This window comes from Leptonychotes weddellii, chromosome 10 (assembly GCF_054177405.1).
Source record: "Leptonychotes weddellii isolate Sample4059 chromosome 10, ASM5417740v2, whole genome shotgun sequence".
Taxonomy (NCBI): domain Eukaryota; kingdom Metazoa; phylum Chordata; class Mammalia; order Carnivora; family Phocidae; genus Leptonychotes; species Leptonychotes weddellii.
The window spans coordinates 99,307,847-99,334,680 of record NC_138378.1 but is presented as its reverse complement, the minus strand read 5'-3'; the positions used below and the strand labels follow the sequence as shown (position 1 = coordinate 99,334,680).

The following is a 26,834-nucleotide window of genomic DNA, read 5'->3' as shown; positions in this document are numbered from 1 at the left end:
ACTAAAACAAAATTATCTGTTTCTCATGGCTTTTTTTTAAAACAATTTTTGCTTCACATATTTTGAAGCTCTGTTATCAAGTGCACAGCTGTTTAGGATTCTTGATGTCCTCTTGATGAATTGACCCTTTATCCTTATGGAATGATCCTTTTTATCCTTAGTAATATTCTTTGCTCTGAAATGTACTCCGCTGTTATTAGCATAGTCCTAGCTACTCCAGCTTTGTTCTGATTCATGTGAACATGTGAAATCTTTTCTCATTCTTTTGCTTTTAACATGTCTGTCTTTATAGTTAAAGTGGGTTTGTTGTAGGCAGCTGTGTAGTTGGGTCTTGCTTTCTAACCAGTCTGATGAGCTCTGGCTTTTAATTGAGTTGTTTAAACCATTTCCTTTTTTTTTTTTTTTCAAGCACTTAATTTCAGCCAACTTCATTTTTTATTTCCGAAGTGTTGGGATTATTTTATTAAACTTTCCAAGAGGAGGCCTTTCCCCCCCTGCTTCTTAAAGTTTCCTCTTCATTACGGCTCTTTGATTATATTTTCCCCTCCTCTAGGAACTTGGGATTAGATGGGTTGAGAATTCCTGGGATGTTTTCATGTAGCAGTCATGTTCAGAAGAGTATCTCCTAGGGGCGCCTGGGTGGCTCAGATGGTTAAGCATCTGCCTTAGGCTCAGGTCATGATCCTGGGGTCCTGGGATCGAACCCCGCCTCGGGTTCCCTGCTCAGCGGGGAGTCTGCTTCTCCCTTTCCCTCTGCTGTTCCCCCTGCTTGTGCTCTCTCTCTCAGTCAAAAATAAATAAAATCTTAAAAAAAAAAAAAAGAAGAAGAAGAAGAGTATCTACTAACCAGGGCTGTGTGGAGACACAGGTTCCCTCTCGGGGGCCAGTTGTGCGACACCTCAGATTAGACATTTCTTTAGAGAAGATGTGGAGGACCATTTGAAGACAGGGCAGATGTGGGAAATTGTAGGTGCAGCACTCAGCTTTGTCTGTTACCCAACAGTTCACACCAAGCCCCGAACACGTGTGACCTTGGCATAACTAAACACGTATGGTCGATTGGACTCGCCCACCTTAGAAAGCAGTTTGGCAACTCTTTTTCTGCCATCTCTTCATGGCACACTCCCTTCCCTTGCTAAGTAGTTTAACAAAAAGTTCTTCCCAACTCTATGTCGTATTGTTCCTGCAAGGGCTTCTAGTAAATGATTTTTTTTAAATCGCTATTCCATACCTGCCCCCCTTGCAGGTTTCCAGCCAGGGAACTTGAGTCCAGGGCTGCATCCCTAGCCTCCTAGGGCTTACCGAACACCTAGGAGGTTGTGCAGGTTTTACCTCCTCTAGAGCTTTTCATTGCCATTCCCACAGGCCATTTGCTCTTTACTCATGTCTATTAAAATCGTTTGGTGATAGGAGCGCATGTTGAGAACAGGGTTTTTCAGCTCTGGCCCTACTGACTTTTGGGGCCAGGTAATTCCTTCTTGTGGAGGACTGTCCCGTACGCTATAGGACATTCAGTAGCTGCCTGGCTTCTCCCCACGGGATTGAGCCCCTTACCTCTGATTCATAACGTTTGAGAATGTCTCTGATATTGCCAGATGCCCATGGGGGCAAAATCAGTCCCAGGAAAGAACCACTTGCCAAAGAAAATTGGTTCCCAAAGTGCTTGGTTGTGTTTTCCATGTTTATTAATGATGATCATCACAGTTTACTTCATTTCCATGCGTTCCCTCACCCCCCACAATATCTACCTTCTTTCACTTCATTTCCTCAATCCCCTACTGGTCTGTCCCCTACACTTAGATTTTTCATATACTCTTTTCTTTCCTTCTGTTCTCCGGACTTTGTGTTTGCTTGTTTCATTTTAGTTTCACTGTGTGTGTTCTGGCAGACTCCGGCTCTCCCTTATCCTGTTACTGGCAGTCTGTGCTGTCTGTCTGTGCTGCCCTTTGATCTCGTCATCAGCAACCTTTTACTTCCTAATCCTTTCCTTGGTCTGGAAGATAATTCTGTATGAATGGGCTCACCACGAAAATTAGTCTCACTTCACATGTGTGGGATGCTGCCTCATGACCTCTTAGCCGTATGCTTTTTTTTGGCCCTTCTCTCTGTGCTTATCAGCCTCGAGAACCCTGTTTCCTCCACCAAACCATAGCTGGTATCTCCTGTACTTGAGCACACCTCCTTTTCCTTGAGTAGCATGTACCCCTGCTTCTGAACAGCTTGCAACCCATGCAAGTCACCTGGGATCACTTGCATTTTGTCCGGAGAAACTGACCCTGGAAGTCTGGAAGTGACCCTTCGTGGCTTCCTCCTCTAGCTCTGTTTGCTTCCCCTTCTGGTTTCTCTTAGTCTTGATTATAAACCTGAGTATGCTACACAGAGGGGAAAGGTTTGGATCGTGTTAGACTGGCCTTCTGTGGGAAACATTTTATGGCCTGTTGGGGGTTTCCTTCTGTGAGGTCCAAAGCTCTTTCCTTAAGTGGAAAGGGGCTTGTGTTTTGCCAGATCCTCCCACCCGTTCCACAGGTCAAATAATGAATCTAGTAGAAATATGGAAAAGTTTAGTACATACGTGTGCCAAAAATTGCCACTATGAAGGCAGCAGTGTAAACAGTGTGTGACTAATCCTTTCTTTTAAGGAAAGAAGTTGTATGGGATTGTCTCCCCGCTGCTTATAACGATGCAGAGGTTTCCATGGATTCAGGTCTTCAGATGGCCAGCCCTACCCCTAAGCTCTGGCCTCTTTTTCCTTTTCTGTCTGTCCATGTGTCACAGCACGCCACCTGTCAAATGTATGGCCCACTGCAGCCACACTCCTGTCACTACTCTGAATGGTGCCAGTGACCTCCCCAACCCAGGCGTGGCCTTTCCTCATTTCTTTCCCTGCTTTTTCTGCTGCAGTTGGCAGGTGGTCCTCTCTCCTTTCCTCCTAGGAACTTTGTTCCATTTATCATTTCTGGACCCACGTTATTCTTGTTTTTCTCCTAATTTTCCCCCCATTTTCTCTTTATGTCCCTACCCTTATGTGTGAATGTCCTCCAGACCATGTGGTTCTGTGTTCTTTTTTTCTGAAACATTTTTGCCTTTGAAGAAGTTGGCTCCTCTTTGAACATCACTTTTCCTCATCTTGGAGGCTTTCCCTAATTGCCCCTCAGAGACTTGCTCCATGTTCTGTCTCTATCATAATTACCATCCTCATAGACTGGCCCTTTCTTCTGCCTGCCGTAACTCAGCATGCTTCTTTGCTGTTTCTTTTCTCCTTGGCCTTGAACAAAAATACCTGTCCAGTCAACCAGGCTCGAAACCTTCATTGTCACTTGAGTCCTTTTCTTTTTGTCCCCAGCTGTCCTGCATTTAATCCTCAAGTCCTATTCGTCCTTCTGGTAGTTAGCTCCACCCAGCCATTTCTTCATTTATTCCTTTTAAGTGTTGTCTGAACACTTCTTGCCCTAGGAGGTGAAGATTTAGCTTATTTACTTCACATCTTACTCCCCACCCTTTCTCTCAAAATCATTATTTCATTTTCATAGCTTGTGTACACCCCAATAGCACATTTATGCTTCTATTTCTTCTTCTGTCAATGTCATCTATCAAGGTCATGAATATTATCTGATGACCCTGCATTTTATAAGGTGAGGGCAGTGGCTCTCCCAGTCTTCCCTCCCCTTCTCCTCCTCTTCAAGAATCTTCCAGCCTTCTTTAGCTAATTCTGTACATTAATATCACCAAAGTTGGGAACCCGGTTGTTTCTGACAGTTACAGCATTTGTAATATTTTATCCATGGATGTACCACTCAATGCTTGGGTTTCTCTCTCTCTATCTGTCCTTCGCTCTCATGCATGCTTCTTGAAGGAGAGTGTTCCTAGCATCAAATTTGAATGTATTCTCCATTTTTCTTTCCAACAGTTGCATTTATGCCATATAGTCAAGTGTCTCCAAAATCACAATCATATTTTCCAATCCTGTGACTCCTTTTCCCCCTGGGATCATTCTCCCAGAGCTCCCTGTCTTCCTGATTTCCTGGCAAGCTTCTTTTTAGGGGAAAAATGGGAGACCAGCCTTTTGAGCTAGGGGAACCCAGAATCCAGAATGAGAAGGCCTCGCTCTGGGAGTAGGGAGCAGTAAGTTTTGTGGTTTATACAACCTACTTCCATTCTTTTAGAGAAGAGTACTCATTTTTTTTTCCCCCTGAGAAGAGTAGAAGTCTGACATCTGGATGCTTTGTTTGCTAGAGTTAGGGAGGATAGCTGCCTCTATATATAGATTTTTAGTTAAGACACCAGTGTTCAGCCCTACTTTTTATCACCCTTTGCTTTACTTGGTTTCAGGTCCAGACCTCCTCTGTGTTTCCCAGAGAATATTGTCTCCTTTGTGCCTGTGCTCTCACAGAGTGGTTCTTGACCAGTGCCCTTAAGCCTACTGGTTGCAACCCATTAGGGAGTCATGAAGTCATGAAATCAGTGTAGTGGCTCAAGACAGTCACTTAAAAAACAGATTAGAGGACAAAATCTCAAAGTGCCCTACACATGCTAAGGGTAAATATTGTTTCCTAACACTTGTTTTAGTTATATAAAAACACAGACCCATATGTACACGTGAATTGGATCTCAAGTAAAATGGACTTCTTGCTGCAGGTTGAACTAAAAGAAGTTAGGAGAATATTTTTCAGGCCATGGCTTCCTCCATGCTGCTACAACAGTCAACATTTCTCGGTCCACTTTGAATCTTACAGATTTGTTGAAGTATCTCTTGTGGGTTTATTAATGGGTATAACAGACCGTATTTAGTACCCTGTGTGGCACAGGTATTGACTAATCTGAAGGGATCCTGGAACAGAGACCTAGAGATCCAGCTCTGCCAAGTGTTAACTCCTTATTTACAGGATTGAAGGGACGTATGTCTTGGGGGCGCCCAGTGGAGGGAGCCGGGAGGGGCACTAAAGGTCTTGGGATAGCGGCTCTTTATGAGAACAGAATATTGCCATATTTTAATGACTAGTGTGGCTGTATTGTTGGGTAACAGCCAAATGTCAACTCTGGATTAAATCTTTTTTTATTCCTTAAAATTTTAAGGGCATCTTTGGAGGAAGGTGAGATATATAGGTACCTAAAAAAACAAAACAAAACATTTTGAACCAGAGGTCCTACAGTTTTCATTTTTAACTTAATTTTCCCAAATATTTTAGTTCTTTTTTAAAAAAGAAAACTGTAATGCTCTGACAAACCTGATGTTCACTAGTGATAGTTAAGCCTCCCTACCCATCCACCCCCAACCCCGGGAGGAGGGAAGAATGGAGACAATCCCAATTGAAATGAAAGGAGAGAGATTATTCCTGAAATACTTGGGTAAAAGAGAAGAGTTAAAGAGGCTATATATTTGTAAGGCTAGAGGGGAAAGTGGACGCCAACCATGAAGGGAGGAAGAGAGAAAAGGATGCGAATCATGTATTTGTGAAATGAGCAATCGCACAGTTTCCTCCGTTTGCCCCACGTGATGCCACCATCCATGGCTTTGCTTCTTTCTCTGTGGGGCCGTCATGCAGAGTGGCTTCAGTCTATTCCTGTGTGTTGACACGCTTGCACTGGGGAAAAGGAAAGGTGATGGAGAAAGGGAAGCGCAGTTCAGGTGTAGCTCCATATTTGCAATCTGTTTGTGACTTTGGCAAGTGCTTCTACTGCAGTAAGACATTAAGTACCATTACACTGGCATTTACTCACTGCTTATTTCCTTAAGTCCATGATAGCTGAGGGTTGTCGCTCAAGTTCGAGACCCGGTAATCCCGTCTTCCTTGTTTGTTCATTACTTTCCAGTTAGGTGTTGGGAAAAGGAGCCCATATGTAAGCTTTCAGCTCATTTCTTGGTGCCTCTCACTTCCTTGATTCAGAAGGGAAAGAAGGGAGGACCTCGACTAGAGGCAGATCTCCCCACCTCGTCCCCGAGTCCATCCTGCCTGGCAACAGTCAGAGCTGGATGCTGTCCTCTTGTGAACAGGAATACTTCTGCCAGCAGGGGCCAGCAGCATAGTGACAGGATGACAGCATAGCTGGGGAGTGAGTTGCCCCGGAGATGAGAAGAAGGGCTTCCTGTGTTCATGACGCTGATGGAGTAGACTGGTGGTTCTTATCACTCACCACCAGATGTGTCCAGCTGGTACACTTTCTACTCCATCCCAACCAAACACACTTAACGTTCAAACCAACACTTACATCATCAAAACAAAAGTGTTTACAACGTTAAGCCTTACTTAGGCTTTTAGCAATTTAAGTCATTAGTCTAGTGATAGAGGGAGTGCCCTTTCATGGAATTGTGTCTGGGAAAACTCAGGCCCAGGGCGGATTTTCCTAGGCTTTCCTGCAACTGCAAGCTTTAGAGTGGTGGATCGAGGTCCCTGACTTGCTAAGACGGAAGCACTCTTCATCCCACTCTCTCCCTTCATTCTCATGGACGCCTTGTCCTGCAGAATAGCTCATTCATCAGCTCTAGTTAGAGTCAGTCAAATAGACTGACTTTATTCAGGACTGTTCCTGCTTTTGATGAGACACTTTGTGGTCGTGTTTTTCGTGGCTTGACAGCTGACCTTTCATACTCCCCTGTCACAGTGTCATTTCTTCCTCTCGTTTAGAGTCCCTTGTTAGGGACAATCTTTGGGGCTTTGGGGTACCTTATCAGTGTGATTATATCCCAGTCAACCATTTCCCAAGTTCATGTTCATAGTTTGGGAATATTTTGATTGGTTTAGATGGCTTTAAGGTGCCACATTTGGTAAAATTCAAGGTTACCACTGGAGAGGTCGCCTTCCATAGGCTCAGTTTGCTGCTAAAATGCTCTGTCTCAGCAGTTTTGGTAGGAATTAAGCATTTTTTGGAATTAGTTGGTGTATCTTCTTTATATTGTTTGATTATTTATTAGTCTTGCTTAGCTAATGATTTTAGTTCTGTTTCCCAGGGAATTATTAAATCTGGGCAAAGGCTTATTATTTTAAATTTTACATGCTGAATAATATTCCATTGTCTATATATTACCACATCTTCTTTATCCACTCATCTATCGATGGACACTTGGGCTGTTTCCATATCTTGGCTATTGTAGATAATGCTGCTATAAACATAGGGGTGCATGTATCCCTTTGAATTCGTGTTTTTGTATTGTTTGGATAAAATACCCAGAACTAATATAACACTGTATGTTAAATATACTGGAATTAAAATAAAAAAATTATTTAAAAAAAAAGTTTCCATTACATGTAACAAAAGAGAACTGTCATAGAAAATGGTTGGACCATGGGCGCCTGGGTGGCTCAGATGGTTAAGCGTCTGCCTTCGGCTCAGGTCATGATCCCAGGGTCCTGGGATCGAGTCCCGCATCGGGCTCCCTGATCCTTGGAGCCTGCTTCTCCCTCTGCTCTCCCCCCACCTCTCTCTCATGAATAAAAAAAAAAAAATCTTTAAAAAAAAAAAAAAAAGAAAATGGTTGGACCAGAGGGTGAATACACAGTAATTGTGTTCAGGAGTCCCCAGAGTTCTTGACTTGTGGTATTGAAGAAAGGAGATTGTGATTAGTTATTCTTACCATTGTTATTATTCTTAGGAACTAGTCATTATGAAACATTTAACCAGAGTAGTACGGTTTTAATTATTATGAGATACAACATAAAATATTTAAATGTTAACTAGAAAAAGTTGAATGTTTCTTCCTTATCATAATTATATTTCAAAAGATAATTTAAAAAATTCTTTTTTTCCAGCTTTTGTGTGTTCAGATTTTTTATGAGCATTTTTCCTTTGCCCTGTGTGACAGGTTCTGTGGTACAGATTAGGAAGGTGAGGCTGAGAGCTTGCCCATCTTCCCTTCTATCATTAGGAAGGTCCCACCGTTTACTCTTCAGGCTCTGACTGTCGAGAGTTAATTTTGCGTAACTGATCAAGCGGGGGATTTCATGCATAGCCCCCTTTCTGTTTTTCCTTCTTCCTTTCCCCTCTTTGCATTTCCAATACTGCCTACTTATCAGTGTATTTAAAATGCACTTTTTAAATATATGTACCTGCTCGTGTATAGGTCATTGTCTTTCTTACATATAAATGTCCTGTGTTCCGCATACAGGCTGTGGTAACTTTGCTCTGAATTCTGTGATAGAATCCACCTGTGGTGGCCTATTTAGCCTATGCTTCTTGACTAGAGAGGCAGAGTCCCTTTTAAGGATTCTTCCTTTCCTTCCCTCCCTCCCTCCCTCTCTCTTTCTTTCTAGATTTATTTATTTATTTATTTGAGAGAGAGAGACAGAGAGAGAGAGTGCATGAGCTAGAGGGAGAGGGAGACAGACTCTGCTGAGTGTGGAGCCCCATGCAGGGATTAGTCTCACAACCCCCAGATCATTTTTAGTGTATGTGCTGCCGAAGCGAGCACTCACAACCCCCAGATCATGACCTGAGCCAAAACCAAGAGTCAGATGCTTAACCAACTGAGCCACCCAGGTGCCCTGTGTTAAGGTTTCTACCGCGTGTAAGCGGTTAGTTCCTTGTATTATAAATGGTCAGCTACAGTATTTGAAGGAAAAATTGAGCCTTGTGTGAAATCTCTTTCCTTTCTGAGTTTAATTTCTTATTTTTCCCATCTTAGCTTTAAAAACCCATAATTAATTTCCCTATCCTGGCTTTGTTCTTCCCAGAGTGACACCCCTTTCCTCACAGAATGTGATGATTCATCACGGCCAGACCCAGGAATATGTGCTCAAGCCCAAGTACTTTGCAGCGCAGAAGGTGATTTCGGGAGAGCAGTCCACTGAAGGTTCGTTCCCTGCGAGATACGGGCAGGGTCAAGTCACGGCACCTTTTCAGTGTGAGTATAGTCTGGTCAATGATTTTTCTAAGTTACAGTATCATAGTTTGGAAATACTTTGGTTTAGATGGCTTTAATATGTTACAGGGGATAAAACTTAAGAGTCATTAAAAAAAAAACAACAACAACCCAAACACAACAAACCCACCCTCGTTCCCCAAACAACCAGACAGCGGCCCATTTTCTTTATTTTGAGAAAGGCAGTTTCCTTGGATGTTGGCAGAGAATCTGCAGTGACCTGCCTGTATTTCTGTTTCTGCAAGATGACTCCATTTCTGAGACATACTTGTTCTCCTTTTAGATACAGTTGTATGCCCGACCTGTTTACATTGACAAAATATTTTCTTTAGTAAGCTAGCCAGGATTCATGCCCTGTGAAATGTCTGAAATGCCCTGCATTACTCTCTGAGGTTCACCTCCAGCGGATATTTTTATGACATGAGGTCCACTTTATAGTCTATGGAGCAGATGGTGTGGCAGGTTTTCGTCTGAATTTGTAAAAAGCGATTGTATCCGAGGCCAGCTTGGTTACTATCTCACTATGTGGGAAGCTCAAGGACAAGCCCTGGCTCAAAGGGTGGGGAATGTGATGATTTGTGGTTTAGGTATTACAGAGTGTCTGCTTGCAGCATCTGGAGGAAACGTTCTGGAGCGAGGCGCAGACCATTCAGAGCTGAGAGCTAGACGCACGCCCTCCTTCCAGCAGCTTCCTGCTCCGTCTCACACTGACTGCCTGAGCCACAAGAAATAGAGGAGAATGCCAGTTGTTCCATTGAAAAGGAGTGTCTTTCACCACCAAAAACAGTGCAAAGAGCTGAGACAGAGTTTTTACAACTGTTGGGCCCTTCAGAAGTCTGTATCTGTGTGGGTTTCATTCCCTGGGCCCATCCCCACCTCCCTGCGTTGGTCACCATTCTAGAGTGATTGACTCTTCCCTTAGAATTGGTGACTTAACAAGAAGAGTATTTCGTGTAAGGTTTGCCCCTTGCATTTTTCATCTTTTGAGAAAATTCTGCTCAGTGACCTGAGGCTGGATTCCCCAGAGCAATAGTGCGGTGAGGTTCATAGGGCCCATGAGGACGCAAGCTCTGGGGATTTTCAAGAGGGAAGAACGGAGAAATCCCATAGATTATCTCCTTGTCTTTTTGGTGAGATACTTTCAAGTTATTTGCATAACGATAGAGGTGTCCATCTTGTTTTTAAAGACCCTTTGGTGTAAGTGCTTCATAACCTGTTCTTTGTGAATATCCCTGAATATATAGTATTTTTCTAATCTTAATTTAAGAAATAACCCCGAAGAGGTATACTTATTATTTCTTTGGGTTTTTATATATAGATCAGGGATTTCGTAGAATCTTTCCAGAATTAGAATGTGATGGGAGGAAAGTTTTTGGAAGCTTTTAATCTTACTGATAAGGGAGAGAATTTTGAACTCTATGGAAGTGTCAGGAAAAGGTGGTCTGAGAATCAGTGGTTGAGACTAGAGACGGGACTGGTTTGGGTTTGTCGATGATTCGTTATTAGAATGACTGATCCCACGATGTGTGTGTATTTTAAACTCTCAGACCTTTGTTGAAGTGTCTTCTAGAAGATGAAATTATATTTTAGAAAAACAGGAAGAGAAGTTTATCTGTATTGTCCATAAATTTCCCAACCTTTCTGTTTAAATGTAGTTTTTCCATAGCTGGGAGCTAGTAAAATAATTCAGACTAACACATAATCACAGTGATGGGGTTCTCTGCTCAAAGTCCCCAGGAGTTAGTGGCTGTTCAAAAAAAAAAAAGGCCCAGGAACTAACTGAAATAGGCATATAGAAACGCCGGGAAAGGCAATGTGGCTATTTTTTGCTGAGCCTGGAACTCTGTTGAGAGCTGGAAGGCTAATGGGAAAGTTTTAAAAAGAGGTAATTTGGCAGGACCATGAGAATATGGAAATAGCAAAATTGAGTAAGAACAACAATAGAAAGATTAAAACTAGAAAGGAACAACGAGTAATACTAAGAACCTAAAAGTAATGTCTCCCCACATCAGCTTCACATTAGGTGAAAGGAGCCCCCAAGGACACCTTACATGTAACAGAAAGGAAGGGAACATTAGTAAAGAAGTGTGAGGAAAAGCAGGAACTTTTAGTGTCTTTCATTTCATCTTTATAGAAGAGATCAAACGTAAACAGGTGAACCTCTCGTTTTGCTGAAGACTTTTAAGGTCCAATTTTAGGAGTAGCTAATTCTGACTCACGAGAAAAACAGAAGCTATTACCAGCAGGTAGGGATAATATGTCTTGGAAAGAGACTTAGCGACCAGCGTCATAACAGTCCACTGCCGTTACTTTTGGGAAACTTTGGCGACTAGAGAAAACACTGAGGTTGGCAAAAGACAAGTGTTGTTTTCCCTGTTGAATTGGGATAAAAAAGGTGGTCTACTGTAATGAATGTAGGTTTATTTATTTATTTATTTTTTAAAGATTTTATTTATTTGACAGAGAGAGAGAGAGCACAAGTAGGCAGAACAGCAGGGAGAGGGAGAGGAAGAAGCAGGCTCTCCACCGAGCAGGGAGCCTGATGTGGGGCTCGATCCCAGGACCCTGGGATCATGACCTGAGCCAAAGGCAGCCGCTTAACGACTGAGCCACCCAGGCGCCCAATGAATGTAGCTTTAATAGTATCATGCAAACAGCATCCATGGTGCTTACTTAGAGCTCTAAGCATCATGTAAATTAGTCACCTTATAATAGGGGAGCCAGAGCCCTACAAGCCTAGTGAATAAGGATTTGCTGTTGACGCCTGGTAGGTCAAGAGAGAAATGGTCAGATGAAGCAGGAAAAGGATGACCGTGGTGGGCGCAAGGTATGATGGGTTCAGTAAAGCAAAGTGTGTTAATATGTTATGTCTAGCACTCTTTAGATAAAGCAAAATAGATAGGGAGAAACAAACTATCACGTTGCTAGGGAGGTGTTCTCTGCTGCGAAGAATGAACATTTTATTAGGATTTCCCAGAGTTTTGATGACCTGACGCGTCATCCCTTACCACTGTGCACATACTGCTTTTCCTGTCTTGGTTCTATGCTTTACCATCCTTCTGAGTCACTTCCCAGGTTGCTTGACATCCTGTGTTGGGTGTTTGCTGCTTACTGGCTGTCTCTAGCATAGTGGTGCTATGCTTTATTCATTGGTCTTAAGAGAATTTAATTTGCACGACTATCAGCTACAGCAGGGGTCTGTAAACTTTCTCTTAAAGGATCTGATAGTAAATACTGCAGGCTTGGAATTGTGAGGATGTTACATATAGGTTCTTACATAACTGTTGAAAATGTGACAATTTAAAAATGTGAAAATCATTCTTAGCTGGCAGGTTGTAAAAAAAAAAAAAAAAATTGAGTGGCTGGCTAGATTAGTCTCATGGGTGGTCAAGTTAGCCAGGTGCTGATCTAATGCCTTAGTCTCTCGGTATATGAAAAACATCTAGAGTTTAGACCTGTAGGTACCTAGATCATAGCCATTGAATTAAAAGCTGTCCAAGAGGCCCTGCCTATAACCAGCTGTCTTTCATTGTCACTGTCCCTGGCAACCTTCCCTCCTCACCATCATGTTCAGATAAATCTCCACTAGTTTGAAGGCAGCCAGAAAAATACAAACTACTAGAAGACCACTCTAGTCTGATATGTCTAGTTTCCTTTACTGTTAGAGTGACAAGCCACACAGCAATTGGGAAAATAATGGATGTTACTCCCGGTTGTTTAAGGAAAGACTTTTAATATTGACAGAAATAACATTTTTATTGGATGAACCAGTAACTGCCATCTGGCTAGACTGAATCACATTAAGCTATCACCTGAAGTCCTCCAAAAGTTAAACATAGTTGTTATATGACCCAGCGTTTCCACTTCTAGGTATATATCCAAGAGAATTGAAAACATATGTTCATACAAAAACTTGCATACAAATGTTCATAGCAGCATTATTCATAACAGCCAAAAAGTGAGAACAACCAAAGTGTCTCTCCTCTGATGAATACATAAACAAAATATGGTGTATCTTACAAGGGGGGTTGTTCAGCCATAAAGAAGGAATGGAATATTGATACATGCCACAGTGTGAATGAACCTTGAAACCATGTGGAGTGAAGGAATCCAGACACGAAAGGATTCAGATCACATATAATTCCGTTATACGAAATGTCCAGAATAGGCAAATCCATACAGACAGAAAGTAGATCAGTGATTGCTAGGGGTTGAGGAGAAGGGGGAATGGGGAGTGATTGTTTATGAATAAGGAGTTTCTTTTGGGTTGATAAGTATTGTGGAATTAGATAGTCATGGTGGTTGTATGACCTGTGAACCTGTGAATATATTAAGGGCCCTGTTATTTTATTTATTTATTTATTTATTTAAAAGATTTTATTTATTTATTTGAGACAGAGAGAATGAGAGACAGAGAGCATGAGAGGGAGGAGGGTCAGAGGGAGAAGCAGACTCCCTGCTGAGCAGGGAGCCCGATGCGGGACTCGATCCTGGGACTCCAGGATCATGACCTGAGCCAAAGGCAGTCGCTTAACCACCTGAGCCCCCAGGCGCCCAAGGGCCCTGTTATTTTAAAGAAAATTAAAGTACTTACAATTTTTTTTTTTTTTGCGCCACATAGGTAGTTACAAAAGACTTAGCATGACCTCCAGGAATGGAGCTCCTTGGGCTCTAAGTATGGTATGGGCTGAGGGGTCTGCTTTATCCAGTATCTTCCTTGGTAACTTCTAGGAAAAAATTGAGTATGTAAACCAAATTCTATTGTGTTTATTTTAGTATTTATAACCCAGAGGAAGAAAAGTTAAAGTGACTTGATAACATTTGAAAAATCATCTTATAAAAAACATTCGAGACTATTAGTATAACATACGCTCAGGAACAAACCCAAATAATTCATGCAAAAAGAGATTCGTTTGGCATACCTCGCTAGAAAAAGACCTTGAAGGTAATTAATGAGTATCCACACCAGGCTATCTGCTGTTGTAGTAAAAACACCGTGGGATGCTCGATGATGTTAAAAGCAGAGAATATTTCTATTATAATCTGTGGTGGAAGGACGTTTTTATCTTCAGGGCTATAAGTACTGGAGAGCTTCCTCAGAAAAGTGGTAGACTTACTTAAAAAGGAGATCTTTAGGATGAGCAGAAATATTCATGTAATTGAAATGGTTTGCAGGTTATGCAAAGAGTCCTAAGAGCTAAAAGACTGGGCAATCTCTGACTTAAATATACAGCTGCTTAGTCTCTTTTTCTATTATATTTTAATATTTGGAAATATTTAGCAATTAAAACTTTCCTAAATCAGATTTTCCATTGCCAATTCCAGTTGTTTTCCTGTCAAGATGGACTTAGCTTTTAAACAGGTTATTTTTGTTTTAAAGTCATCTAAAATTTTAGTTTAATTTCACTTAAATTTTCTTTAACTTTATTTAAATTTAAATTTTAATTTCAGTTTTTCATTTAAATTTTAAATTTCAGGAAAGACACATGTCCTCTTTTACATGCTACCTTTTTAAAGTTTTAAAAGCAGATACAAGTCAGACTCTTAAAAGAATTGCCAGTTTTCCCTCTGATGTGCTGAAATATGGGGGAGGGATGGATTGCTGGCCTTTCAGACACACGGTCCTGTTAAATTACAAAAGTTTGGACAAGCTCACTACTTTCAGTGTTAAGCAAAGCCTTGCTGCTTGACTAAGCAGCCACCGTGGTGCAGGAAGAAGGTACACAGCCCCCCACTGGGCCCCTCCGGACAGAAGAAAATATAATCCTGCTTGCACTGGGACCACCTTAGCCCTGGATCCTGTGGTCTCTGTTGACTTCTTTCAGTCCTTGCAACAGAGCAGGCAGCTCAGCAACTGCCCAGCAGTCAGTCACAGGCTACCTGGAATTCCTGGCCCCCCCATTTAAAGATAGAGCAGGCAGCCAGGTGTCAGGCCTGAGAGGGGGAGGCAAAGATGCCATTGTTCTCACACCAGCAGCCTTGCTACCTGAGTCCCCGCATCCCAGCTCTGGCCTGACTGTAGCCCACAGTCCCAGGCAGTGAGGAGCACAGACCCTTTGGCACAAGACCTCCTCTTTGTACTTCTAGTGACACTGTGGTTGAATGTGCTAGCATGAGCCTCCAGGCTTTGTTCCCAGTGACATCAAGAAGCATAACAAGGCATGGAAGCATCTCAGGGTTTGATGGTTATGTCTCCCCCTTGAAAAAGTAAGTTCCTATGTTTGGAGTGAGGATTGTGTATGGTTGCAGACTGGTACAGCGAAGAGATTACCCGTAAAACCATGCACTTCCTGGTTGTTCTCACTGTGGGAACGCAGTGCTTCTGCAAAGACTCAGAGCTGACAAGGTTTTTTCTTTGGCAAAACAAATCCGAAGGTTAGGAGGCAGGCAGTGTTTGGCCGGGACTGTTCTGCTTATCCCGGCCACTTCAAGGAGGTAGACAAGAACACTACTAAAAGGCTCTGGATGCCCAGTGCCAGTCTGAGTCATCACAGAGAGAGAGTCTGCGGTATAGCTCAGAGCACCCACCATGGGATAGAAGGTGATGTGAGGGAGAAAGACCAAATTCATCCTCCATCTGTTGGCCCTTCACAAAAGAGGAGAGAAACCCTGGACCGGCTGTTGGATAAAGACAAGTGTAGATGCAATCAGTAGAGATGAGGAAATCAGAGCCAGATTGCTCTGCATGGGATGAATTGTGATCGGGAGATCTTCAGGGGAGGAGCAGTTTGAAAATGCAGGTAAAGAAGAATCTGGTCCCGAGAACCACCCATGCCTCATTTTAGGATATGAGTGTGAAGGGAGAAAAGAAAGCAGAGGGAGAAATTGCTTGTGCTGGCAACTCCAGGTGTCTGCGTTGCCCTCACCGACAATTACTGATTGATGGGAGCCCCACTGGGGCCAAGCTCTGCCTGTGGACTGAGTGTGCACTTCAGGGGAAGAAGAATTCCGTAGGCACACATTCTGCAGCCTTGACAGCCTTCCCTGTGTGGAAACCACCTTTGGCTGGGTCAGGTGCAAATGAATATCTTTGGGATTGGCCCCACAACAAACCAGTGGGTACGAAGTGGAAGTGGGACCAGCCAGGAGCTAGATCTTCCAAGAAGCTGATGAAAACTAATGAAGAAACAGTTTAGCATTTAAAATACTAGGTGGGAAAAAAGACTGCTTTAAAGAAGGAATTACGGTAAAGCTCCATGCTTTTTGCCTTATGAAATCAAATTCCTCGTTGGTCTGTTCGGTCACCTACACCACTCTGTGTGGGAATAAGGAACCTTGAGCCAGTTTCCAGCTGTATGTCAGTGTGGTTGTTAGCACTATAGATGGCTAAAAGAATATCACCTATTCTTCAGTAATTTCTGGCAAAGTCCTTGTTGGCTTAAATGCCTACTAGATGGCAAAGCCGCAGCATTCCTTGGTACAAACTGATGCTCGAGAACGCATTCCAGTGAATGCGGGTGAAGGACCAGGGTTTTGCTGAGCCAATGCCCTCAAGAATCTATATTCCATTGAAGAGCAGGGTATTACCCGCTGTAGAGAGGGTTATATGTGCAGTCTTACCATGGCCACTGTGCCTCAGTTGGGGGTGGTGAGCGCAGGTGGTATGTTTCATCCAGGAGTTGTCTGATCACATCCCAGTCCAGGAAGGTAGGCGAACATGAACGTTCTCTTTGCCTCTTGATTGCTTACACACAGTGGAAGATCACTGGGAAATGGTAGACATAGACTGATTATAAACACTTCCCGGAAGCTTATCCAGCAATATTAAAAACAACAGTGGAGGAAAACCTAGAGTGAAGGGTTATGTAATCTAAATTCTCCAATGGGCAGCCTTTCATGCCAGAGAGGGAGGTTTCAATCCCAAGGGTCCCAGATTTCATAATAAATAAAGTAATCCAAGGATATTTCTGGGTGTTGAGACCAAGTTCAAGATACTGAGAAATAGATCCTGTATGGTTCCAGAATATTCTGTGATCACACTGTGATAATGGTGGGGGAAAATACCACGAATGGATTTACAGGTTGCCTGGAAAGAACAAAACAGCGTTTTGGGAGGAGAAAAATCTGTGTTTGAAGAGGTGCTCCTACTCAGACTTTGGATTTCTCTGCCAGAAACGGAGGGCTTTACTTTGATTTTATTTCTGAAAATAGTTTCTAGGAAATAATCATTGTTAAAGTTGAATTGTTGGTTTTGATTCAACAGAAATGAGATTGTACAAAAATATTGCTAAGGAGATATTCCAAAGGGAATTGAAATAGAATTGGTATTTACTCAGGTTAGTCCTCTTAAAAGAGGGGTCCTCTTAGCATTGAAAATTACTGCCTGGTGGTGAGTCTGTCTTCCCCACTTTGAGGTAAAGACCTCCCTACCTCCCTTACATTTTATGACCTTTAAAGGGTTTGTGTTGTAATTTTCTACCATTTTAGTTCTGCATGATTTTTTGATATTTACTTAGCATTAGCCCCTTTTAAATAGAAATGTATCTTTACTGAAACCCAGTTGCCCAACTTCTGTGTTCCTGTACAGAGGAAATACAAGGTCACACACGGCTGGAATGGGAGGGAAACCTTTCTTCCCTAAAAGGTAATTGCAATATGGTTATATTTGAGTACTTCTTCTGACAGGAAAACAGTAAACCACGAAGTGTGTATGTATGCTGTACATATATGCATGTATACACATACATGTTCAATCACATATATAAATATGTGTGTTATTTGAAGAGTTTCTTTGCAACCGCCTACATTATCCATCTCACAAGTATGCATTAAAAAAAAAAAAAAATCGTGTACCCCTAACAGCGCTTCCCCCATCTGCGCTTCCAAGGTCCCAGCTTTTTAACTAAATGAAAACTTTAAACAGGCCGTGGTTGCTCTTGTGAAAAACCTCATAGTTATTTCAAAACCCCTGTATCCTAGGAACAGACATAGAAAGCTTTGGGGAAGCAAAAGAATCTGGACAGCATGTGGGAGGGCGGTCGTCATGTGGTTCCCTATGGTAGATGGCCCCTGGGCTGCTTGCGTGGGATCGAGGGCTCGCTGCTAACGATGCCTGGAGCCGCACGCACCAGGCAGCTGTGCTGCTTGTTTTAATGAAGCCCACTTACCGGCTGCAGGTGCATCTCATGCTGGCCACTGCCTGCCTCAGGTGCCGCAGAAAGCGGAGCTCTTCCTCCCACACGTTCGGTGTCCGTGCCCCTGAAGAGCCGCTGAAGGAGGTTCTGCTTGACTTTGGAGGGCTCCCGAATGACACTCCCCAAACAAAATCTTTTGATGTTTTTTTTCCCCTTTATTCGTCATTCAGAAATATTATGTCGCCTTTGGTGATTCAGTTAGGTAGATGCTATCTGGTCCAAAGGTCTTTTTCTTTGTGTGTGTAACTCTAGATATTTAACAAAAACAAGGCATGATTTAAGTGTGCTTTAGTTTGTTTTTACAGGGAGAGTGGGAGGCACGTATATTTTGTTAATATTTTCCTGTCCTGTTTAACTTTTCTCCATGACATTTTTTTTTTATCCCGGAATAAATAATAAAAATGTAGATCTTATTTACATGTAATTCTTTCTTCCCTCCTCCTCCTCGCCATGGCTTCCTTGTGGGTATAGTGGACTTTGCCACCCCATTGACTTGGAACTTGGCTCTGTGACTTGCTCTTAGTAATGGAGTGTGGGTGGAATGACAGTGTGCCATCTCTGAGCTTAAAGTTGTATGGTTCCACTCTTCCTTGTACCGTGAAAACCCTGTGGATCTGGTCTGCTGACATGCCAGTTCCTTTGACTTCTGTTTTTCTTAGATTACCTTAGCAGGGCAGAAGATGGACTTTTTAAGACAATCTGGACAGTTGTTAGTCTCAGAGCAGATGATACTCTTTTAATCAGCTAGGATACATACAGGGTGACCTCACCCTCTTGCCACAGTGGACTAGAAGATGAGTAGGCACTTGACCCAAGAAAACCAACCTGAGTTGGCCAGCTGCTGTAAGGTGGCCTGACAGAAGAGCATTGCCTAAGAGGGATGACACTGATGAAGTAAGATTGACCAGAATTTTTCAAGGAATTTGTAAGTTAGAGGTGAACAGTAAGTGACTGGAACAGAAGTAGAATACCAAGTAGAAGCATAAACAGCCAGGAGAAGCTTTGTGTCATGTTAATGTTGGGTCCAAGAATGAAGTCTAACGGCATTTTCTGAAAAGCATTTTCTGGATATAGGGCAACATATAATGGGTTGCTGAAAGTACTATGAATTCTTAATGTCTTCCCAGTTATTGAAGTATATTCTAGTCTCCATAGGTCTGACCTGTGTGGCTGGCTGTTCTGGGTTGTGTTGAGACTTGCATCTCCCATGTTGCTGAGCATAGCTTTATTGTACAATCCCATCACTTGAGAGTGTGTGCAACACACGCCTCCCCCCCCATTGTATTGTAGAGACCCCAGCTAGCACACATTCTGTTTGAACCCTTCCCTTTAATAGCTGCTTGTCTTGATGTCTCAGAGCACCAAAGACTGTCTTTTAGAGAAGGATAACCTAGCTGCTTTACCTTCTTCACTCCCTTAGTCTGTCTATATCCTCTTATTCCTGAGAAAGCTTGGGGTGTTGGGAGATGCACAGACAGGTGAGTGGGGTCAGCTACCTATGTTCTCCAAGACCACTGAGCACTCAGAATTGTTCTGCCTGGCCTGGGGTTTCATAGGGCCTGTGGTTTTGCCAAATTTATATCTCAGTACCCATTTGGATTTTTAATAGAAATGTTTTCAGCTTTCGAATTCTTGCTCACATGGAATGGAGAATGTCCAGCTTCAGTTCATTAGTGAGTATAGACAGGCACCTTTCCAATAAGACCCCGAAATCCCGTCATGCCTCCTATTCATCTTTTTCTGGTATGGGTTTTCAGGCATCCACAGTGGGGTATGTGTGCAAATACCTGTCAGGCATGTTTGCCATGTCTTGAACATGGAAATAGAGCAAAATTAGATGCCCTTTTTTTTTTTTTTAAGTTTTAAAAGACTCTTAGTGGAGAAAGTGATTCATAATGTTTCTTGTCAGAGATCCCAGTTTCCAAAACACACCTTAATATACTTCAAGAACATATAATATATATTTTTAAAAACCTGCTGAAGGTATTGGAAATTATATTCTTGTCTCTGAACATCAGGTAATTAGGAAATTTGGACATAAGCTCATTTTTCCCACCAGTGGCACTATGCGGATTCCATCTTCCTCTTTTTTCCTCATCTATTTGGCTTACTATATGTCAGCCACTGTACGAAGAGCCTGATGCGCATTAAGTCGATGTGTTACATTATAATATTAGTACGTTGACTGTTTAAAATTTACCCTACATGTATATTCATGTACATTTATTAGGAGACAAAACTATGATGAGTTAAAAATTGCCAAAAGTAATCTTACTCATTGGGAAGAGTTTCGCTTTACCTGATACAGTGCCAGATGGTAGCTACACTCGTGAGGAGCACAGCATAATGTCTCTGGTGGTTGAATCACTGTCCTACACCTGAAGTGAATGCAACACTGTGTTTCAAGAATACTTCAGTGATGATGGTGGAAAAAAAAGAGTGCGACTTTAGCTCTTTATGTGTTATTTTTAAGTGAATGCAAAGCCAAATTTGATGACATTAAAAAAAAAATCAGCTTTATTATTATATGTAGGGCTTTAATGACAGTATCACTTAAAAATGACCTAAACTTAGAGTTTCTGGTAAGAATTGTTTAACTTAATTATTCAAATTAGGCAAAATAAGCCATTCTAATCAATGGGTGTCTGTTATTCATTGAAATCCATTTTGATACCTTTCAAACCAAGTCAGGCAATCAGATCTTATCTGGAAATTATGTAGCAATCAAAGTCCACAGTGGAACTTTATTCTAGAGTCTTAAATAATAATTATGATCATCAAACAAACATCTTGAGATGAAATTTTCCATATTTAGAAGCTCTTGTGGGTTTTGCTGTATAATATATCATGGGGTAAATGTCACCACTAGTTTGAGCTTTCCCTCACAGTTCCTCCACTAAGAGCTGATCACGTGTCATGATAGCCTCTTGGGTTTGCATAGTATTTAACAGCTTATGAATTACATCCAAACAGATTATTTCACGTGGCCCCTGCCATGGTCTCACAAGGTAGATGGGTCAGGTGGCATTATTCTGTGTGTCTCTTCTTCCCCACTCTAGTTTGCAAGATCCTGCAGGGTGGAGCCTGTGACTCGCTTCACTGTCTTCTATTCCATCAAACCTCTGAATATTGGTTTCTCTGTCAAATACACATCTTGGCACTTATTGCCATAGGTCTGTTGTACGAATGAAATGAGGTGAGGGATATGAAACCTAACATACTGCCGAACACGTAGTATGTCCTCAATCTGTTTGTTTCCCTCCCTTGCTCCAGCCTTCCGAGGTGCTGGCTATCCTGTAGTTTTTATAGTAAATGCTCATTGGAAGTGTAGGAGAGGCATTGGGTAGTGAGGAAAGAGTGAAGGCTCATGCTGAAATCCCAGCTCTACCATTTCCTAACAAAATGACCCTGGTCAGGTTTCTGATGAACATCTCTGTAGTTTCCTAGTCTGTGAAGGGGTGAGTATTATTTAAATGACTGTGGTGCGCACGTGAGCTCCATAGCTTAGTTAGGGACTCAGTACATGTTTCATGAGTCCATCAGTTATGCAGACAGTGCTCTGTACATGTAGAAAGGTCCATAAATTCAGCTCCTATGTTCTCAGAATCTAGGGAGAAAGAAAAGCAGTGAAGCGTGTGTGTGTGTTTATACTTTAATGTGTAACAAATTAACCCAAACCTTAGTGGTTTAAAGCAACAAACATTATCTTACACTTTCTGTGCCTCAGAAATTCAGAAATACCTTAGCTGATTGGTTTTGGCTCAGATTCTGTCATGAAGTTGCAGTCAGGGTATCAGCAGGGGCTGCAGTCATCTGAAGGCTCGCCTGGGGCTGGAAGATTCACTCTCAGGGTGGCTCAGTCACATGGCATTTGGCAGGAGGCTTTGGTTCTCTGCCATGTGGGCCTCTCTATGGGCCCCTTAAGTATTCTTATGACATGGAAGCTGGCTTCCCCCCCGAGAATGAATGATTGGAGAGAGAGAGCCCAAGACAGAAACTGCCTTTTGTGATCTAGTCTCTGAAGCTGAAGCTATCACTTCTGTTTCATTCTGTTCTTAAGACATGAGTTCCTAAGACCAGCTCGTACTCAAGGGGAACAGAATTGATTTCAAAAGAATTTGTGGATAGATTTTAAAACCATCACAGTGTTCAACAGGAGAGGCACTATCTTGATGAGAGAGGAAGTTGAGAATGAGTAACCTAAAAAGAATTAACTGAAAGCTGGAAAATTTACAGTGTGTGATTACATATCAGTAATTCATTTTTTTTGTTGGCAACTAATCATTTTTCAGTTTTATTTATCACATGATAAATAAAAGCTAGCTAGAATATGACTTTGAGAAAAAGGATATTTAGGCTGAAATCTTTTCTAATGATGAGTTCTATTGAATTCGGCAGTAATCCCTTGGAGAGAATTGGGGCTATTTGATGGAGTCATTTAAAACTGAGCCAGAGAGAAGTTTGTGCTGTGGGGAAGAGAATAAAAAGTGAATGACAGAATCTGTATTCTGCAAGCTTAGATACCTCTGATGCTATAATTCTCAATTCAGAGAGTTAAAAATGCCAGTTTTCTTCTATATAACCAATTGCTCCAACAGGTTTTTTTCTTTCAACTGAATCCATCAAACTTAAGAGTTGTTTTGGCGGTTACAAAAATGTTCATATCTTCACCTTTCTTAAGGTTTCTTAAAATAAAATGCATTCACATTATAGTATCTTTTTGCTCTGGATTTTTATTGCCTCTGTGACTGAATTGGAATTCCTGAGAGGCACAGGAGGTATCTGCTTCTGGTCAGGCCAGCTCATTCCCAAAAGGACACCGGAAGTTTTGGGTCTCCAGAGTCTCTGCCCTATCTTTTGAGTTTTTTCTTCTTTCAGGCGGACTTTAAATTTTGTAAAGTGTGATAGATCATTTTCTTCTTTGTGTCTGCCTGTAGTGTAGGAGTGAAGTTTCCATGCTCCCTTAGGAAGGCAATGGAACCCTGATCGCTTTCAAGTCCTTTCAAGTTTTGTGACTTCCGCTTATTAGTTTGAGTAAAAGTTGCTTCTTTGCCCTTTGCAGTAGACAGTGGAATGCCTACGTATTCCTCGCCTGACTTCATACTACCTTTGATTCACTTCTCTTCATTTCCTACCCTTGCATTCTTTCCCATGGCACTCCCCTCCCACCATGTAATCTTTTCTTGTTCCCGAAGAAGGAAAACCACCAGGTGAGACATTTGTTACAAATAGAGAAGGAGGATAAGAATACAGACTGTTTTCTTGGGCTTGATTGAGGCCAAAGGAAGATTGGTAAGGCAGGAAAATAAACGTAAATAGACTTATGTGCTAAAAGCCAGGTAAAAATGGAGAGATGCACTGTCTAATCTGGCCTGCCTAGGTTGCTGAAAACTGTGTAGGGAGGGGGTAAGTGGGTTGGTTCAAGAGGATGAGAGGTGGAGAAAAAAGAGGAAAGGTTTTCCAGGGGGAGAAAACTACATGTGAAGTTAAGTAGGCATGTGAGTGAGGACCGTGGGGCAGTTTGGTTCGGCTAGTGCCCAGGCTCTCTCTGGAATGCTGTAGGATGTGAGGCTAGATTCGGTCTAGATGGGGAAAGGATCTCAACTTTCTTTTAAGGAGTTTGATGTTAAATGTTTGTCAAAAATATTTGTCATAACCGGTATGTAAATTATATGGAATCCTAATTCTCAAAGCATGTGGTAGATACAATCTGGGACCCTCAGGAGAAGTGGCCCCCACTTAATCAAGCCTGTGATAAGTCATGAAACTTGTTCTTTGGTAAACAAATAGCCCAGTAGATAATCTGTCTTTTGAGTCAGACTTGCTTTCCCACATACAAACAAACAGATGTTATTTATGGAAATGATGAGTGATAGACTGATAACAAATGCCTCCATTTACTTCTCTTTGGAAAGACAACAAATGTGGGGATAAATAAAACCTAATTCTGTTCCAAAATTAAGGCACAGAAAATTCGAATCATGTGAAGCATATCTAACCCATGCTTTCTGTAAGGAGACTGTGCAAGCTAGCCAGAATGTATGAGGACTAGAGCTAGAAGACATGTAAGTGTTCACTGCTCCACACCTTGTTCTCTGGGTTCAGGGACAGCAGTGAAGTCCTTTCTTCTCAGCTGTAGGAAGCCTGTCCTCCCACGGTTGTGTGTGAGATCTCTAGCTGTGCTGCTGCAAAGTCCAGTGTGGGTTTTTTAAGGGAGGTAGAGATTTTCACATGAAAAAATGCATCTTTTAAATGATATTTCTCCCTTGGGAAACAGACTGTTAGAGGGAGTAGCATCTTGAAGGTTGATGCCAAAAAAACAAAACAAAACAACTCCCTGGACAAACTCACTCAAACCTCCCCAAGTGTGGTTCCCATAATTGTCAGGATTCTAGATCCAGGTGGTAGATTACATTCTCAATTCAGAATTGAGACCATGGGTACAGTGAGTCCCCCCCCCCCTTCTTTGCTCCTTTTATGTTATGACATTTTTATGTTAAGTCCTGTCACCTTGGGGATGTATTTCTCTCTCTCTTTTTTTTCTTTAAGATTTACTTATTTGAGAGAGAGAGTGTAAGAGCGTGTGTGGAGAGAGGGGCAGAGGGAGAGAATCTTCAGTCTCCCTGCTGAGTGTGGAGCCTGACGTGGGGCTCAATCTCATGACCCATGAGATCATGACCTGAGCTGAAACCAAGAGTCGGACACTGAACCGACTGAGCCACCCAGGAATCCCGGGGAATGGCCACAGCATTTCAAATGCCACCATCCCTTCTGGATAGATTGACAATGGTAGGTTCCCTGGTATTCAAGATTAGGAGCAGAGATTTCCAGATATATTTTAGACAGGAGAGTTTTTAAAGTCATGTCAAAGGAACCCCTATGAAACAGCCTGGTGCAGTTCAGGATGCCAGGACTGAGGTGCCTTAGAGTGTGGTCACCTCTTTCCCTGGATTGCAGTCCAGAGCCTGTCCTGAACTTCCCTGGGTGTTCTTTATGCATTAGCTGGATATGCCTAGATGGTTAAATCCCCTCAGGGGATGTTAAAGAAATTATTTTACAAAAAAAGGTCAGAATATGAATGTGTCAAAAAGCCATCGGTTGTTTTGCTGGTTTTCCACTTTTCGTACTGACTGTATTTCTTTCCCCAAACATTGGGCCAGATCCTGCTAGATGAGCAACTTGTTGGGGAAAAGTTAGTCTTCTGACTGTAAAATATATTACACCTTCAAACATACTTGATTTTGTTCCAGAGATAAAAATAGGATCTTTTAAAAAATATTTTTAGAGAAAAGAACTTATGGTTGGTATTTAAAGAGTAGAAACCCCAAGGAGGAAAAAGGAGGGTGAAAACAAAGCCCATGGTCTCAGGGTGTGTTGCATGGAGTCCAGTTGGCAGGGCAAGATTGAAGGCTGAGAAAATGTGACAGGTGATAGGTGACAATCTGAGATTTTATGACTTGAGTCAAGGTAAAACAAAGACTGAACAAAATAGGATATTAGACCTGACTCCTGAAATCTGTAGAAATTTGGGACAAAATCTACTGTCTTTGTTGGTGAATCTCTGGCTAGTCTCTTGGCCAGTCTCCCTGAGCTGGGAACCAACATGTATTTCATAAGATTTTATTTGTTTGTTTGTTTGTGAGAGAGTGTGTGCGCGCAGGTGCGTGAGCAGGGGGAGGGACCGACAGGGAAGGAGAGGAAGAGCATCTCAAGCAGACTCGGTGCTGAGCCCTGACATGGGGCTTGTCCTCATGGGCATCCCCCAACATGGTTGGGTTATTGGGTGGGTTTTATGGCCCAGTGGCAATTCATATCAGGCTCACAGAATCTCGGTAGTAGTGTTTTCAATTTCCTAGTTCTTTGCCTGACAAAGGGGATGGATACTTAGTGAATAAAAATGAGTTTAAAAACTCCTTACACATCATTGTAACTCTTATTTACAAAATTAAAGGAGGTTTCTATCATGTGTCAGTTTGATTTCTGCATAATATGTTGTGAAACTTTGGGAGCAAATAATTGTTTTTCTTTTGAAAAAGTGTTTGAGAAATTTCTATTTCCTGTTTATTCACTTATTCTCTCATTGGCATGTTTAAATGAAAATCTTCACTTTTTATGTCATTGGCCATTTTTGGGTAATATTTTAATGATTTTGGGAAAACTGTGTTTTGTAATGATTGCAGGGTTTCCTGTATAACAACTGTGTTTTCCCTTGATTTGAAGCTTTTATGGCTAAAACATTTCTCTTTGACAAATACAGCATACAGCAAGTATGTTTTAGGGCTAAAGGTTTAATAGGAGTATTCTGTATTATTTTAACACTACTGGCAATTAACCCATAGTTAAATATTTATTTAATTTCTTTCAATTTAGTTTGTTCATTCAGTTACTGTTCTTGAGCACTTACAATGAGAAACATGTTGGGCATATAATGGTGACCAGATATATTCCTGCTATCATGGAGTTTGTGTTCTCAGGATGATAATCAAACACAAATATATAAAGTATCTTTATAATAAATAGGAAATGTAGGGCAAGGTATGGGGGATGGGTAATGTGTGGGGCTGTTGGCAGTTTTATGTCAGGTTGTTAGGAAAGGCCTCCTGATGATCTGACATTCTGGAGAAGTCTTGAAGGAAGTGGGGGAGGAAGCTGCATATAGAAGAGGAAGAGTATTCTAGGCGGAGGGAACGGCAGGTGCAAGGGCCTGGGACAGAAGCATGCCCAGTATAGCAAGGAAGCCAGAGTGAATGGGTTGAGGAGGGTTGTGGGAGATGAGGTCAGAGGTTGCAGCCGTGGACGCCCCCATTGGCCATTGTGAGACCTTTGGCTTGTGTTCTGATTGAGAT

The 26,834-nt window shown here is 42.0% G+C and overlaps 1 protein-coding gene and 1 long non-coding RNA gene across 9 annotated transcripts in view; one reads left to right on the top strand and one right to left on the bottom strand.

Moving 5' to 3' along the window:
* Positions 1-5,058: 5,058 nt before the first annotated feature.
* On the bottom strand, positions 5,059-6,250 carry LOC145715956 (uncharacterized). Its single transcript, XR_014138278.1, has 3 exons — positions 5,719-6,250; positions 5,410-5,582; positions 5,059-5,107 (listed from the first exon to the last, which is right to left on the bottom strand). It is a non-coding gene; the product is annotated as an uncharacterized LOC145715956 (long non-coding RNA).
* A 2,399-nt stretch (positions 6,251-8,649) lies between these two features.
* The window catches only part of LTBP1 (latent transforming growth factor beta binding protein 1), a 255,388-nt gene continuing 237,203 nt past the window's right edge, over positions 8,650-26,834 (top strand). For 7 of the 8 annotated variants that reach the window (XM_081796946.1, XM_081796942.1, XM_081796945.1 and 4 more), the window contains exon 1: positions 8,650-8,836. In XM_081796946.1, the coding sequence (XP_081653072.1) occupies positions 8,695-8,836 (142 nt within the window). In that variant the 5' untranslated portion in view covers positions 8,650-8,694. The remainder of the gene's footprint in view (positions 8,837-26,834) is intronic. The other variant, XM_081796941.1, reaches the window with a different exon arrangement.